Raw genomic sequence first — 17,710 nt, forward strand, 5'->3', positions numbered from 1 at the left:
ACTTGAGGACACACAACAACAACAACAATAATCCTAATTAACTTGACTATCTCATTGGCCAGAAGCAAGCCCACACTTCCTATTGAAATCCTGATAGGTTTATGTTGGTTAAAATTATTTTCATTTTTAAATATTGTATTGTTCTTTCATTGTTATTGTTGTTGTTTTGCACTACAAATAAGATATGTGCAGTGTGCATAGGAATTTGTTCGGTTTTTTCCCCCAAATGATAATTCGGCCCCTCAACAGTCTGAAGGATTGTGGACCGGCCCTCTGCTTTAAAAGTTTGAGGACCCCTGCTCTACACAATAAAAAAAATCTTAATGTCTCCGGTTTTTTTGGCCTGTTTTGGGGTCATTTGAGGATCTGATTCAGAAAATTGCATTAGATGCACTGCATCAGTTTTAGTTTCTTAGAAATGGTTATCATGGTTGTCTATGGGCAAAGCAGAGTGAAGAATGGTATATGCCATATGTTCTCAACAACTACAGCTGATGGGGAAAACTCGAATTTAGGAAAGTTTTACAAAACAAACAAACAAAAAGAATACCTGTAGTTTAAGGTGTACTAGAGTGAAATCAAAATGCAGAATTTAGCTCTGAATGCGAAAGAACTTAACTGTCAGGGCTCAATGCTATGAAATCAGGGGAGTTATAGTTTGCTGATGCTCTAGGACTATTTTGCAGATACGGCTAAAACTCTTGTAAAACTACAGCTCACAGGATTCCCTAGCAGGGAGCCCTGGCAGTTAAAGTAATGTTCTACAGTGGGGATGCACCCCTGTCTTCTACAAAGAGGCAGTTCTTGCAAAGAAGTATCTTCCAAATAAGGAAGTGGGTATAAAGGCCCCTTTCTACGCCGCCAGATTATCTGCTTTGAACTGACAGTATAGATGGGGCCAAAGAGTCAATTCCAGCTTCAATTAAATCAGGAGAGTTCTTTGGGACTTTCCTTTCTGGGCTTTCCCCTCATTTATTAAAGGAAGGTAGCATTTTAGGAATGCCCCGTCTATAATAACTGTATTATGTGAGTCTATGCTTAACCTAGTGTAGATGGAGGCTGAAGAAAGAAACAGCTCAATGGTTTTTCAATGCTTTTCATATTTGACCCCATGTGGATCTACACTGGGGGATGAATGCAGTTTGACGCTCCTTGAACTGCTATGGCTCAATGCAATGAAATCCTAGGAGTTGCAGTTTGGTGAGGCATTCTTTGCAGGGAAGAGGAAAGACCTTGTAAAACTACAACCTCCAAGTCATACACTCTCAGCCTCACTCTCACCCTTTCCCAACAAACTTTGCTAAGAAAAACCTAGTGATGGGTTGGCCTTTGGGTCAATGGGAAGTAATCTGAAAGCACACCTAACACAAAAACAACCCGTTGGGTGTTTCGAGGAGTGAAAGAACCCCTCTCTACCGTTCCTTCTTAACGACACAGTCCACAGATTGACAACGGAGTGGGTCGCTTCCACGGCGGGAGGAGGGGAAAGAGAGGCCATACCCCCCACCCTTCCTTCCCTCCTCATCTTCGGGGCCCTTCTTCTTCCTTCGCTTGGAGGACTTGACTTTATAAGGAGCCCGGCTGGCATCCGCGGGGGCTCTTCCGCTTGGCTTGGACGCGGAGAGAAACTCCTTCGTGTCCCCCACCCACCCCCTCCCTTTTCTTCCTCCCTCCCTCCCTCCTTCCCTCCCTCCTTCCCTTTCAGGCTGTCACTCATCCGCCTTCTTCTGGCCGCGGCCAATGGAGGCGCCGGATTTGGGGCGACCCTGGTCGATGCCCTTGTAGCCAGGCGAGCCGGAGGAAACGGGAGCCGGAGAGCCAAGCGAGGGGCGCCTTGGTCCCCGCAACCCGTCTTCCCTCCCTCCCCCCTTTATTCCTTCCTTGCTCTTCTTCCAAACGCCCCCCCCCCTTTCCTTCTCAGGCGAGAGAAGCAGAGTGTGTTTTTCAAACCTCTCCAGCTTGGAGTTTACAGCGAAGATCGAGGAAGAAGAGCAGGAGGAGGAGGAGGAGGAGGAGGAGTGGAGCTCGCCCTGCTGGGCCCCAGCATGGATCACTTAGGGGCTCACCACCTCCACCAGAGCCACGCCGAGCCCATCAGCTTCGGGATCGACCAGATCCTCAACAACCCGGACCAAGGGAGCTGCATGATCTCCAACGCGCGGCTGCAAGAGGCGGCGGCGGAGTACGGCTTGGCGGGATGCGGCGGCCCTTACAACCCCATGGCTGGCCACTACGGCTCGGGCAACGGGGGCGGCAACAACGGCTCCGCTTCCTCCTCTTCCTCCTCCTCCTCGGCGTACCCGCAGCCCGGAGGGCCTTGCAGCATGGCGGCCTCTCTGTCGGGCTCCTACAACATGAACCTCGGGGTCGGGGCCATGAACGGGGCAGCGGGTGGGGGCGTCATCCGGGTCCCGGCGCACCGGCCCCTCGCGGGCGGCGTCCACCCGCAGGCCCTGGCCACCGCCATGCCCACCGTGCCCTCCGTCAACAACCTCACCGGGCTGACCTTCCCCTGGATGGAGAGCAACCGGCGCTACACCAAGGACCGCTTCACAGGTGAGTGAGTGAGTGCATGAGAGAGTGAGTGGCCCTTATCTTGCCCCTTTTCTCTTCCTGGAAACAAGGACCTCATCTACACTGCCATATAATCCACTCCAATGAGGTTAACCTTCCTGAAGCTGCATTCTATATCCAGGGTCAGAAAGCGGCTGGTTGCTTGACCATAATGCCCTGCCTCATGTACAGAGGAAGAATTCTTGAAAGCTACAGACAATGCTGGTCACTGTTGTCCGTTTTTGGTCAGAAATTATTAGCCAGCTGTGTTCGCTCTATTTTTAACAGTTTTATACTTATTTATGCAATGCTTTTTCTCGAAATGTCATTTCTTGATTGATTCTATCACAAAAACATGGGGAAAGTGTATTAAATGGCAAAAACTTTGTTTTCTGCAGAACGTTTTGCTATAGCTTTTCAATGAATATCTCATCCCAGTCTCAACCAATTCAACATAATTGGTGGCAGCTTGTTATATAGGATCTCATCACACTAGAGTTTGGATCCACTTTAAATCCACTTTAGGGAGGGGGCTTTAAACAGCTCAGCCAGACAAGTCCTGGGACTCACCAAACTACAAACCCCCAAATTCTGCAGGAGGCAGAAACCGGATATAAAGTGGATTCATGCTCTAGTGTGCTGATGCACATAATTGTTATACATTCGTTTTGGGACCGTTCCATTTGTTTACATGGGCCCAAGCTTCACTTTGGATTCTTGGGCAGAATTTGGAGCAATCCACCACTTGGGTTAATGCCCTTCAAGGCCATGTTAAGCAGCGTTGGCCTGTGATAATAATAATAATAATAATAATAATAATAATAATAATAATAATAATAATAATAAATAATAATAATAATAATAATAATTGTTATTATTTATAGACCGCCCTATCTCCTCAAAGGGACTCAGGGTGTTTCCAACATAGGGCAACTATACAATGCCTAAAGAAAACCATACAAACAGTATAATCAAGACCAGACATATTAGACAATATAAACAACATAACTGTAATTTAATAATCAAAATGGCGACAAATAAAATGACTAAAAATGAATGAATAAATAAAATAATTATATATATATATAAAATTAAAAACATAATAAAATATAAAACCCTGATAAAACAAATTAAAAATAAATATATAAATACCACCTGGATTTATGCTGTCAAAACGATGCAGCGTGAACTGCATTATTTTTTGCTGGATCTACACTGCCATTTAATATAGTTTGAAATGGATTGAACTGCGTTATATATGACACACTGACCATATAATGCAATTCAGGCTGCATTATACAGCAGTGTGTAGATCCAGCCACATCCATGCTAACCTTTTAATGCAGTTCCAAGCTAGCTTCAAACAAACATAAATAAGCTCTCACAAAAACGTGCAAAAGAAAACCCTTTATGAACTTCAGAACTATGTGGTTTGTGTTCTCCCCATCCAGGCTTCAAACTGGTTTTCGGATTTCCTATGTGATCATCTGCACACTTCGATGCAGGTTTGGTACTGCATTAAATGGGGCTTAATTTGCCACCAAGCTGATTTACCTGCCTTTCATTATAAGTGATCAGTGTAGATGTGTTCTAAGATTGATGTCCCCAATAAAAACCCTATTACAATCATAAATATAATATAAATTATTATAATTAGTGTTATGAATAATAATATTTATTATTAACAATAATACTAATAATAATTGCTGTGCATACAGATCTGTGCACATAATCATCTGCTGCTTTACAGCGACTCTATAAATACATAGTAAAACTACTACTACTAATAATAATATTAATATTATTAGTAGTAGTTTTACTATGCATTATATGTATTTATTAATATTAATAGTAGTAGTAGTTTTACTATGCATTTATAGAGTCGTTGTAAAGCGGCAGATGATTATGCGCACAGGTCTGGATGCATAGCAATTATTATTAGTATTATTAATAATAAATATTATTACTATGCATTTATGGAGTCACTATAAAGCAACAGATGATTATGTGTACAGATCTAGATACATAGCAATTATCATTAGTATTATTATTAATAATAAGTATTATTACTATGTATTTATGGAGTGGCTATAAAGCAACAGATGACTGATTATGTGTACAGATCTGGAACAGGGAGTCGATGTAGTTATGGTAAATAATAATAATACCATTTGTATAGAAGGTCCCCATCTTGTTAAGCAAGCAAATGATCCTTAGTATCCTTAGTGGAGGGAAATCCCGGAAAGCTCAGGTTGTAAATGTATTTTGAGCCTCGGAAGGCCTTACAGGATTCCCGTCTATCTAATCATCCTCACGAAATTGGCGATATTTTGTGGCCCTGACGCGAGATCCAAACTGGGCTGTTAACGCGAGGCTTTACATTCCCTGAAACTGCCATTAAAAGGTTGAGACGTCATTCCCTGGAGCTTTTCAAAACTGCTCTTAAAAACTGAATTGAGATGCAACTCGTTTATCCAGCTTCGCTGCCAAGAAAGGCGGGTTCCGGTTCCATAGATTTTGATTCAAGAGAAGTGTCTTATGTTTTCGAAGATTGACTGGGTGTTCCAGTCTGCGGCCCACAAAAAGCAGTACTTTAATAATCAGACTTGATCTCTTTAATGAAGAGGCATTGCCTTTCCCGAGAAGAAGGGGAAAACAGATGGGCCATGGCTTCGCCCTTCTTGGAAAGACCCGACCAGTGAATCAAAAGAATTATAAACACGACTTCAGCCATCGCCACAACCAGAAGTACAATCGGAGAAAATTATAAGAATTCTTAATTGGTTCTTGAAGAATATATATCCTCATTTGTCAACGCTAGTATGTAATCACAGTACAGAAAGGAGTTGAATGTTCCGAGACAGTCCTCCCACCTAAGATCAGGATAATATTTTGAAATGATGGAGGACACACTGCTGCAGACCAAGATTTCATAAATGCACGTATGTCTGTGAGAGAGCAAGAAATTAATATGTATACTGCACATTTAGAAAGATTCAAATGTATATTTTGCGTACCTTTGTGTGTTTATGTTAGACGAGTAGCTCTCTGTCTTTCGTTTCTTCTCTCATATTATATGATGCTGAACTGTGAGTGGAGCTACACTGCCATATAATGTATATACAGGCAGCCCCCAAGTTAGGAACAAGATAGGCTCTGTAGGTTTGGTCTTAAGTTGACACGAAAAAAAATCTAGGTAGATAGATAGATCTGGGCACTAGAACTGGAACATCCAGTCAATCTTTCAGGACACAAGACACGACATAAGATAAAACACATATATAACACACTCTTATATACATATACATATACATGTGTGTGTGTGTGTGTGTGTATACTTATACACATACACATCAATCTATATATTTCTATCTATCTGTGTCTCTCGATATCTATATATCTATATCTCTATCTAGATAGATAGATATATGGCTGGGCACTAGGGCTGGAACATCCAGTCAATCTTTCAGGACACAAGACACGACATAAGATAAAACACATATATAACACACTCTTATATACATATACATGTGTGTGTGTGTGTGTATACTTATACACATACACATCAATCTATATATTTCTATCTATCTGTGTCTTTCGATATCTATATATCTATATCTCTATCTAGATAGATAGATATATGGCTGGGCACTAGGGCTGGAACATCCAGTCAGTCTTTCAGGACATAAGACAAAACACACACACATACACATTAACAGATAGAAAGATAGATAGATGTGCATGTGTATATAAAGCTTTGAATAGCATAAGGAAGGGTGAACACCCCTTGGTGTTTGTTTTGCTATCTGTGCCCCTGGTCAGAAGAATTTCCCTTCACTTTCTGTTCCTGTGATAATTGGATCTTAAAAAATTTGGCTGGTTGTGGAAGCAATGACTGGTGAGAAAGCTTCAGTGGAAACCCCCTTTCCCCCATGATAAGAACTCTTCCAGGCGCGAGTTTCCCTTCTGAGGGGTAGATCTCTCTCACTTACGTTGTCTCACCCCATTCCTTAGTCGGATGTTTGTAACTCTGAGACTACCTGTAGATGGGTCAGTGTAGACTTATATAATGTAGTTCAAAATGGACACTATGGCAGGGTAATATAAACAATGAAAAGGCGGAATCCAGAGCAGGCAGGGAAGAGGGAAAAAGGTCTGACAGCTTGGTCCTGAGGACAAAACACTCCTGTCTCTGATGTGTGCTGGGGATGTGTATTCCCACATTCGCATTATATACAAATACAAAGTGGGAATGACAAATTAAAGACTGATCCAACAGGAGAAGAAAAACACCCTGCCTTTTTCAGGGCGGCAATCCGATTTGCCTTGTAAATCCAAACCTGAGCTTCATGAATCGAGTCCCTGTTATTCTCTGACTTCTAGAAAAGGGTCTCTCACCTGCCTCCGGAGTGGGGGGGGGGGGCTACAAAGTCCAAGCGGGGAGAGCCAAGCAAAGGGTGGGAACGGAAACCTCGGGCCGAAAAGCCGGTCGGGATCGGTGTCAGGAGAGGGACGATTCGGCTTCAACCCCAAAGGCTTCCATCTGCCTTCCTTCCGAGGAGACAAGCGAAGGGAGGCCTCGTTGCCCAAACCCAACGCCTTGGGGCTTGAAGGAGAGGAATTCCCCGCCTCGTGTTCTCCGAGACTTTGCTCTTGTTGCTCGACAATAAACAGGACCCGAAAAGATTGTTATTTCTTCCTGATGCCCCCTTTAACAGAACGGCAGATGTTCTCTACTGTATTATTTCTCCTACAGTCTCTGTTTTTCAACAAGGTTAAAGCCGGGAATGACTCTGGATTGTATTTATTTCCCTGGAAATGCGGCTGGGGGATCAAAGGCAGTGCGGTTTTGAATTAAGACTAAAAACAACCCCACTGCCCTCGGGTTATTTTGTGTTGTTTTCTAAATGAGAGAACTTGGGTACAGCTGTGGTTTGGAGTTGAGATATCATTCCTTCTGGCAAGAGAGGACTATGTCTACCTGAATGTCTCTGGTATGAGGAAAATGCGCGATTATTATAATTTATTATTTACCTTCCTGAGTTAAACCGAACGGCTATATTATTGGCGTGCAAGTCCAGATGTAGTTTCAAACCGCTGAGATACAGAAAACCTTGTATTAAAAAGCCCTCATATACAGAAAATCTTAACACTGTCAAATAAAATTAGTAGAAAGCCTTCCCCCTTTCCATTCATTGGACAGAAGGTTTAAAACTCTGTCTATAAACAATGCAGTATTGTGTATGTTTGCCGAGATGTAGGGCCTACTGTGTTCGGTGTGATTTACTCCAGGTAAAAAGTGGATAGGATTAAAGATTGAAGCCTAATAAAATATGTTTTTAAAGGTATCACAAGTCACAATAGTTTGAAAATGTTCTATATTTTTTCCATTCAATGTGGTATTTTAAAGTATGAGCATTCATTAATAAGGGAGAATAAGGAAAGCATGAAAAAATTGGCCACATTTGATCTGAATATTGTTGTCCTCTGTCTTTCATATATGTGTGTGTGTAAATAGATACACACACACATATACACACAAACACTCACATATATATACATGTGGTCCCCGGTGGCCCAGCAGTTAAACCGCTGAGCTGCTTAATCTGGGGAGCGGGGTGAGCTCCAGCTGTTAGCCCCAGCTTCTTCCAACCTGGCAGTTCGAAAACATGCAAATGTGAGTAGATCAGTTGGTACCGCTCCAGTGGGAAGGCAAAGGAGCTCCAGGTAGTCATGGCCTTGGAGGTGTCCGAGTTGGGCAGGACTGTCAGGTGGAAACCTTTATCTTTACCTATATATGAGTATGTGTATTTGAATATGTAGGTAAATATAGTTTATAATATATCTATATAATAGTTTGTGTGTATACACACACATATTTATGTACACGTATATATAGTTTGAATAGTTTATATATATATATATATATATATATATATATATATATTAATTTGTGTGTGTATATATACACACATATATACATATATATGCACACATATATACACGTATACATATATGTGTGTATATATGTGTGTGTGTACACACACATATATAGTTTGAACAGTGTATACACACACACACTATTTTATATTTATACACACACACATATATATACACACACACGCACACGCACACGCACACGCACACTAGTATATACAAATTGGATTTGGCCAATTTTTAAAAATTCTTTCTCTCTTATTCAGAATTGCCCCTCTGTGTGAAAGTATGTTTCTGGCAACCCTTAAGCGCCATATTGTAAATAAAAGGGTGGTTGGAAAACAAAAATCAAAGGGTACACGACGCCATTGACGTAAATTCTGTATAGTCAAATCTAAAATCAGAAGCACAATTTAAGATTAATATTAAATTAATAATATTAATATTAAAAATCTGCGTGGGATTTTTGATGAAAGAACGGCTTCGTTTGCAGAGTTCCAAGTACATTAGAGTTTCACTTATCCAACACTCGCTTATCCAACGTTCTGGATTATCCAATGCATTTTTGTAGTCAGTGTTTTCAATACATCGTGATATTTTGGTGATAAATTCGTAAATACAGTAATTACTACATAGCATTACTGAGTATTGAACTATTTTTTCTGTCAAATTTGTTGTATAACATGATGTTTTGGTGCTTAATTTGTAAAATCATAACCTAATTTGATATTTAATAGGCTTTTCCTTAAACTCTCCTTATTATCCAACATATTCGCTTATCCAACATTCTGCCGGTCCGTTTATGTTGGATAAGTGAGACTCTACTGTATAAATATTCTGGAAAATAATTTGGTATGTAATCCTGGAACTATCCCTATTGTTCTGAAGGGACTGAGGAGGAGGGAGAACCAGTCTCAGAGAGGACGATTCTCCGAGTTCTATGGTTCTATGATGCCTTCCTTAGAGTAACCAAAAATCACAACAAATGGTGTCCAAATTAGGAAATCTAAAAATGTGCACTGTTTTATGACATTTTTGATTGGCGTGATATTACCCTATTAGTAGTTACCCTAACAGGTATTTCCTGAAATCCTTTTTTAAAATACACTTGGGGAAAATATATTATTTTGTTCTTATTATTGGGATTCTCCCCCACCGAGGACACCACAAAATATTAACCTCGGTATATTATTCGCTTATTGCATTGTTACAGAACCATACAAAGGGGATAATGACATCTTAGTGCCCATACCTCCTGTTAAAGGCTTGGATGACGTCGGTTTGAAATTAAACCCATAAATAAAGGGGGAATTCAGAAGAAGAGCAAATAAATCGATGCAACCCAGTTCGGATCCGATCCTTTTCCTTAAAAAGGTGATGACCACCACTACTACAACAGTGTTGGAAAGATTTACTCAGCTTTCTAATTTACAACCCTGAAGATATTGTGTGCGTGTGTGTATGGTGGGTATATGTATCACAGACATATACATACCCATACATATTGGCGTATTTTCAACAAGCACTGAATTAATAGCTATGACTCGTGTCCACTGATATTAGGAAATGTATTGTCGAAGGCTTTCATGGCCGGAATCACTGGGAATCACAGCCGGAATCATACGGGCTGTATGGCCATATTCCAGAAGCACTCTCTCCTGACGTTTCGCCTGCATCTACGACAGGCATCCTCAGAGGTTGTGAGGTCTGTTGGAAAATTATACAAGTGGGGTTTATATATCTGTGGAAATTCCAGGGTGGGAGAAAAAACCCTTGCGTTTGAGGCAGGTGTGAATGTTTCAACTGGCCACCTTGGTTAACATCGAATAGCCTTTCAGTTCCAAGGTTTACTGCTGTTTACTGTTTACTGCTGGGGAATCCTTTGTTGGGTGGTGTTATCTGGCCCTGATTGTTTTATGTCTGGAATTCCTCTGTTTTCAGAGTGTTGGTCTTTATTTACTGTCCTGATTTTAGAGTTTTTTAAATACAGTAGAGTCTTACTTATCCAACACTCGCTTATCCAACATTCTGGATTATCCAACGCATTTTTGTAGTCAATGTTTTCAATATATCATGATATTTTGGTGCTAAATTCGTAAATACAGTAATTACTACATAGCATTACTGCGTATTGAATTACTTTTTCTGTCAAATTTGTTGTATAACATGATATTTTGGTGCTTAATTTGTAAAATCATAACCTATTTTGATGTTTAATAGGCTTCTCCTTAATCTCTCCTTATTATCCAACATATTCGCTTATCCAACGTTCTGCCGGCCCGTTTATGTTGGATAAGTGAGACTCTACTGTACTGGTAGCTAGATTTTGTTCATTTTCATGGTTTTTCCTCCTTTCTGTTGAAATTATCCACATGCTTGTGGATTTCAATGATTTATTAGGATGTTAGGAAACATCGCCCAGGAATACCGAGATAGACTTAACATATGGGACAGCTATATCAAGACCACAATGGCCTGAAAGGGATCACTTTCCCACCTAGTAAGTCTATCTCATTCTTCGAGAGCCAGATTGGTGTCCTGGGTAAATATACACTGTAGAATTAATGCTGTTTGATACCACTTTAACTGGCTCAATGCTATGGAATGCTGGGAGTTGTAGTCTGCTCTCTTTGGCAGAGAAGGCTGAAGACGTTGTTGTAAAACTACAATTCTCATGATCCACAGCATTCAGCCGTGACAGTTATTGGGTTGCTGTGAGTTTTCTGGGCGGTATGGCCATGTCCCAGAAGCATTTTCTCCTGACGTTTCGCCGACATCTATGGCAGGCATCCTCAGAGGTTGTGAGGTCTGTGGGAAACTAGGCAAGCGGGGTTTATATATCTGTGGAAAGTCCAGGTTGGGAGAAATAACTTGTCTGTTTGAGGCAAGTGTGAATGTTGCTATTGGCCACCTTGATTAGCATTGATTAGCCTTTCAGCTTCAAGGTTTGGCTGCTTACTGCCTTACCATCAATATTACTATAATATTACAATTAATATTCTAGGTCCTATCTACAATGCCATATGAAATCTAAATTATCTGCGTTGAACTGGATTATATGGCCGTGTAGACTAGGGTTCGGACCCCCCCCCCCCCCAACTTCAGCCTTGGGCAGGTCATACTGTCTCAGCTTCCGAGGTGGGCAAATAGAACCCCCTTCGAACAAAACTCGCCTTCGGATCTCCTCAAATCGGAAACGAATCGAAAACCCAATATAACATCTTCTATTCCTTTTTCCCTCGAAAAAATATTTTGCCAGGGAATCCAAAGCTTGCGAGAGAAATAGGAATGTGGTGAGACATTTATAAATTCGAATAGCTTTCCCTGACTAACTGTGTGTGTGACTTTTAAAATCGAGTGAGTTTTGCTACTCGTTTCTTCCAAGGGCGAATCTACACCGACCTATATAATCCGGGCCGAATCTAAGTGGTCAGTATAGATGGGGCCTAGGCAACTTTCAGACAGTATAGTCGCAAAATTTAGAATGTATTCTATTAGTAAACAGTCATCCTCTGAGGGCCCTTCCACACAACTGAATAAAATCCCACATTTTCCGCTTTGAATTGGAATATATGGCAGTGTGGACTCAGATAACCCAGATCAAAGTAAATATTGTGGAATTTTCTGCCTTGATATTCTGGGTTATTTGGCTGTGTGGAAGGGCCCTAGTGCCTATAAAACATACAAGAAAAGCCCAACGTTTCTTTCCCAGTATTTTGTATTTTTGTGAGGGAGGAAGTGAACCCACCACAATCCTCTGTCGCTTTGTTTTGCGCGTGGATAAATCCACTGAAAACCTGCTTTGAACAGGAATCCCACCTTCGTGGGTGGAAACTTAGCGAAAAAACAAACGGAATAGATTTTCCCCCTTCTCATAAGACTGTGGTGTGTACCTACAAGAAAACATCCCACTTTCCTAGCCGCTTCCCCAAAGGGAGATAGGGTTGTGAGAGAGGCGAACTAAAAAGTGTGTGTGTGTGTGTGTATACATAGTGTGTGTGTGTGTGTGTGTGTGTGTGTGTGTGTGTGTATATATATATATATATATATATATATATATACGTTGATGGGAGTTTTCTAGGCTGTATGTTGCGGAAGCATTCTCTCCTGACGTTTCGCCCACATCTATGGCAGGCATTCTCAGAGGTTGTGAGGTTTGTTGGAAGCTAGGCAAGTGGGGTTTTTATATCTGTGGAAAGTCCAGGGTGCGAGAAAGAATTCTTGTCAGTTTGAATGTTGCAAATGATCACATTGATTAGCATTGAATAGCCTTGCAGCTTCAAAGCTTGGCTGCTCCCTGCCTGGGGGAATCCTTTGTTGGCCCTGATTGTTTCTTGTCTGGAATTCCCCTGTTTTTGAGTGTTGTTCTTTATTTACTGTCCTGATTTTAGAGCTTTTAAAAATACCGGTAGCTATATTTTGTTCATTTTCATTTTCATGAATCGCAATTTCAGTCTCCAGACGGGAAGATTTTTGCAGAGCGAAGGGAGAAGCGACTTCAACGGAGTAAAAATCCCAGACTTAGCTGTCGTTTCCCTTCCCCTGTGTGCTGCATTGAGAAAATATTTCCATGTCCCCCTTCCGGGAAGAGTTTCCACAACTATTCAGGCGAAACGTCAGGAGAAAATGTTGCGAGTGGTGTGGCTACAGTCCGGAAACCACACAATACCCCATGTATGTTTTGAATCTGTGCGTGTTTATGTATGTTGGTGGCTGGAAGTGTGACTTGAGCACTCCATGTTTTCCGTTCTCCCCACGCCACGGCTCTCCCACTGTCTCGCGTGTCTTCCTCGCCTTTCCTCTGGAGCTCCTTCCTGACCATGTCGCCGCTTGCTTCCTTCCTTCCTTCCTCTCTCTCTCTCTCTCTCCTCTCCTTCCATCCTTCCACCTTCGCTCCCTGGCCTCTCCCCCAATCCCACCCCACCCCTCAAACCCTGCCCTGCCTCTCCAGTGGCCCTCTCACCGTTCACTGTAACACGCCGTATAGGTCACCCCTACCAGAACCGGACGCCGCCCAAGAAGAAGAAGCCCCGCACCTCCTTCACCCGCCTCCAGATCTGCGAGTTGGAGAAGCGCTTCCACCGGCAGAAGTACCTGGCCTCCGCCGAGAGGGCCGCCTTGGCCAAGGCCCTGAAGATGACCGACGCCCAGGTCAAGACCTGGTTCCAGAACAGGAGGACCAAGTGGAGGTGAGAGAGAGAGAGAGAGAGAGAGAGAGAGACCCCAGGGAGTGAGTGACTGTGTGTATGTATGTGTGAGGAGGGAAGAGGTACACACTACACAATGCTTCCAAAAGATGCACCCAAATTGAAATCGCTACTGCATTTATTCCAGTCTAATACGCCAGCCAATCTAATGCACACCTCAATTTTCAAAACCCCGAAACCACAAAAATATTTGGTGCCAAAAGTCAAAAAGTGCACGCTTTGTAATTTTAACCCAAAAGGTGCCTGCTTCTATAAAAACAAAAGTGTTAGGATAATAAGGTTTCCAAGTGATGGAAAGGAAAACCTTGGGGTGCATCTATTCCTGCAGAATGAAAGCATTTCAATTGCGTTGGTTTTTTTTTATGTCAGGAGCAACCCGAGTCGCTTCTGGTGTGAGAGAATTGGCCGTCTGCAAGGACGTTGCCCAGGGGACGCCTGGATGTTTTGATATTTTTACCATCCTTGTGGGAGGCTTCTCTCATGTCCCTGCATGGAGCTGGAGCTGATAGAGGGAGCTCATCTGCACTCTCCCCGGGTGGGATTCGAACCTGGCAGCCTTCAGGTCAGCAACCCAACCTTCAAGTCAAAAGGCTTTAACCCACTACTCCACTGGGGGCTCCGAAATTGTGTTGGTTCAAAGCTATGGAATCATGGGGCTGTAGTTTGACAAGGTCTTGCGCCTTCTCTGCTGAAGGATTCAAGGATTCCCATGCCTTGCCTATTGGGAAATACCTGCACCCAGTCTCTGGGCACTTATCTTTTTGGCAAATGTGAATCCCCATGAATATGTGGAGACAGGGCCATAGCCAGAAAAAAATTTCAGGGGAGGGGTGAAACTTTTTTTTAGCAAATCATGAAGAGTAGTTCAATAATGCAAAATAATTTAGAAATCAGGCTCCATCAATAATCTTCAGCGGACACTCAAGACAGATAAACTTCAGTGGACACTCATGAGTAAAGCAGGGATTTTTTTACCTGAGATTTTTTTGGGGGGGGGGGGGTTGAATCCCTACCCCCCCCCCCCACAGCCCTGTGTGGAGACCATCTTTTGATAACCACTCTTCAAGAAAAGTATGACCTTGTTAGAAGTCAACCCTTTGAACAAGTGATACTCACAAGAATTCATGTAATGGCACACAGGTAACTCAGCTGTTAAACTGAAGAACCATATCTTTGTCCTGCCAAAGACAAAGACATGCCACCACGAAATATATTTCGTTAGCAGAGGATGGTTGTTTCTTTGAAGGTGAAATTGTAGTTGCCCAGAAGATATACACTCCCTTGAAAACTTTTAGTTTAAAATATGCACTCAGAGATTTAAAAAAACCAAAGTCTTAAAAATATTTTGTTTACTCACAAACATCTTGTATTAATTCACCATACAGGTACATTTCTCATTGAAGTTTAGTTACAGATAGGATGTAGCTTCTCTCTGTGTTGAATACCCAGGGTATCAATAGTCCATCATCTTTAAGTATACTTGTACTTACTAAAGTCCATAAACATACTTCTATATTGAAGTCCAAACATCAACATGCATCCACCTCCACTGAGGTGTAAAGCAGACTGACTACAAAATGGAGTTTTGAGTATGAACATGCTCAGTACAATCATATGTCTATAACCCCTCCTACACCAAAGAGGTACAGTCAAACTGGCAAATCAACATATAAGGTTAGCAAATATATACATTAACAAATAATGAAAGGCATGGGAGGTTGCTATTATCAACATTTACAAACGTCTAATACACTTTCAAATCTAATACGCACCTCCATTTTCAAAACCCTGAAACCACAAAAATATTTGTTGCCAAATGTCAAAAAGTGCACTTTGTAATTTGACCCCAAAAGGTGCCTGCTTCTTTAAAAACAAAAGTGTTAGGATAACAAAGTTTCCAGTGATTGAAAGGAAAACCTTGGGGTGCATCTATTCCTGCAGAATGAACCCATTTAAATTGTTTTGGATCAAAGCTATGGAATCATGGGGCTGTAGTTTGTCAAGGTCTTGGTCCTTCAACAAAGGACCTGGGATTTGTAGTTTGGTGAGACATCAGAATCCTTCAACAAAGGATTCTGATGTCTCACCAAACTACAAATCACAGGATGGCATAGCTTTGAGCCATAGCCATGAAATTAGAGATGATGGTCCTCAAATGGGGGATCCAGGTGAAACTCCTGAAACAACTTTCCCTTTCACTTTGACTGAGCACTAAGCTGATCATATTGCACCAATTGAATGCACACCCAGATTTTGGCAAGGTCATGTAGCCAAAAAGGTTGAGCATTAGATTAGAATAAATAGGGTATATTTCTGAAACCTGTGAATGAAACTCCTATGTGAAAGGGTGTTTAAAATTATTACCACTATATGCTTCTCCCAGTGCAAAAACAGCTCCTAGCCTCAGTCATTCACAAGATGGTAATGCCAGCTATTGTTAAAATGGTGTTAATTTGACTAGCTAAAACAGGTCAGCAGCATACAGATGAATCTGTCCAACAATATCAGCAGAGTGGTTAGTAAAACTCAAAACCTTTTGTGTAATTGTATCATGTTGCCATTATATACCTAAACTCCCCTATATTTCTTGGTGTGCATCTACACCAGTGTTTCCCAAACTCTGGTTTTCTAAGTGTGTATTTATTTATTTATTTTTATCCTGCTTTTCTTTCTCCGAAATAGGGACTCAAAATAGCAAACATGGCACAATACAATTTAAATCCAAGCCAATGCATTAAAATGTGAAAATAAAAAAATACAAAGAACTTTTTTGTGTCATAGAGCATATAGCTATTACAACGCAATCATGTTTTGGATTTCAGCTCCTAGAATTTTTAATAATTGAGGCTGCTAGGATTTGAAGTCCAGACACCTGGATGACTAGAGTTCGGGTCACTGTAGAATTAAAGCAGTTCTGCCACCTTTTAAACTGCCATTGCTCAATGCTAGGGAATCATGGGGGTTGCAGTTTTGAGGCACCACTAGATATCTTTGTTACAGAAAGTTACACAGCTTGTCAAACTATAACTCCCATGATTCCATTGCACTGCTCCTTGGTTGTTAAAGCAGAGTCATATATATTACTTCTGCAGTGTAAATGCACCTTGGGCTTTGTGACCTGGCTTATGTGAGGCTTGGGTGTCATCTTCCCAAATTAAAACTAGACACTATCTAGTTTTAATGCTATGGTGTCACTGTAACTAACATGTTTCCATCTCATGAGTTCAACTTAAGTTTTAATTGCTTACAGTTATTGTTGTTGTCATTGTTGTTGTAAACTTTCAAGTATGGTAGTTTCTGACTTTTGACACAGGGGTTTTATGGGGGTGAAAGTGTGTGACTTGCTCAGTGGGTTTTTATGGCTGATCCAGTAGGTTTTCATAGCTGATAGGCAATTTGAACCCAGGTCTCCAGTGCTCAAACCAGGCTGGCCTAGTGTCATCACAATATATAGACAAATAGTTCATATCCTTTTATAGAATCCATGTTATAGATGGAGGTTTTATCTTAGAGATTTCTGGGTTTCCCAGTTTAAAGAGGGGGTGTATAATCAGATAACTCCTCTAGTTTTTCAGACCAAACTACAAACCCAAGGATATGTATGAAATACTTCCCTCTAGGATACAAATTCCATAGGCTACAGCAATGGAAAGTAAGATCAAAGTGTTACCCAAAGTGTTATTGTGCAGCACGAGTTCAAAGGAAAGTAAATTTATTCCCAAGTTAGAACACCCTGCACAATTATAATGTTTTGACTTCCCTTTAATTACCAACTCAAAACAGCCTATCCAATTCCAGATTTTGCAATTTAAGGAAGGACAGATAGAATTCTTAGACAGAGGAATCCTTCCTCCAATTACAAATACCAGGATTCCATAGAAAGTAGACATAGCAGTTAAAGTGGAATGATAGTGCTCTAATTGTATAGTATGTATGAAAAAACCTAAAGCTTCTTGGAATCTTTATTAATATTCTTGGAGGGGTAACTGGATCTAGTTTCTGCTCTTCCTCAT

The 17,710-nt window shown here is 41.3% G+C and overlaps 1 protein-coding gene across 2 annotated transcripts in view; it reads left to right on the forward strand.

Moving 5' to 3' along the window:
• Nucleotides 1-1,751: 1,751 nt before the first annotated feature.
• The window catches only part of tlx1 (T cell leukemia homeobox 1), a 31,872-nt gene continuing 15,913 nt past the window's right edge, over nt 1,752-17,710 (forward strand). Inside the window, exons 1-2 of one of the 2 annotated variants that reach the window (XM_008116050.2) lie at nt 1,752-2,556; nt 13,442-13,679. In XM_008116050.2, coding sequence (XP_008114257.1) covers nt 2,046-2,556; nt 13,442-13,679 — 749 coding nt within the window. In that variant the 5' untranslated portion in view covers nt 1,752-2,045. The remainder of the gene's footprint in view (nt 2,557-13,441; nt 13,680-17,710) is intronic. The other variant, XM_003224241.3, reaches the window with a different exon arrangement.

This window comes from Anolis carolinensis, chromosome 3, assembly GCF_035594765.1.
Source record: "Anolis carolinensis isolate JA03-04 chromosome 3, rAnoCar3.1.pri, whole genome shotgun sequence".
Lineage (NCBI taxonomy): Eukaryota > Metazoa > Chordata > Lepidosauria > Squamata > Dactyloidae > Anolis > Anolis carolinensis.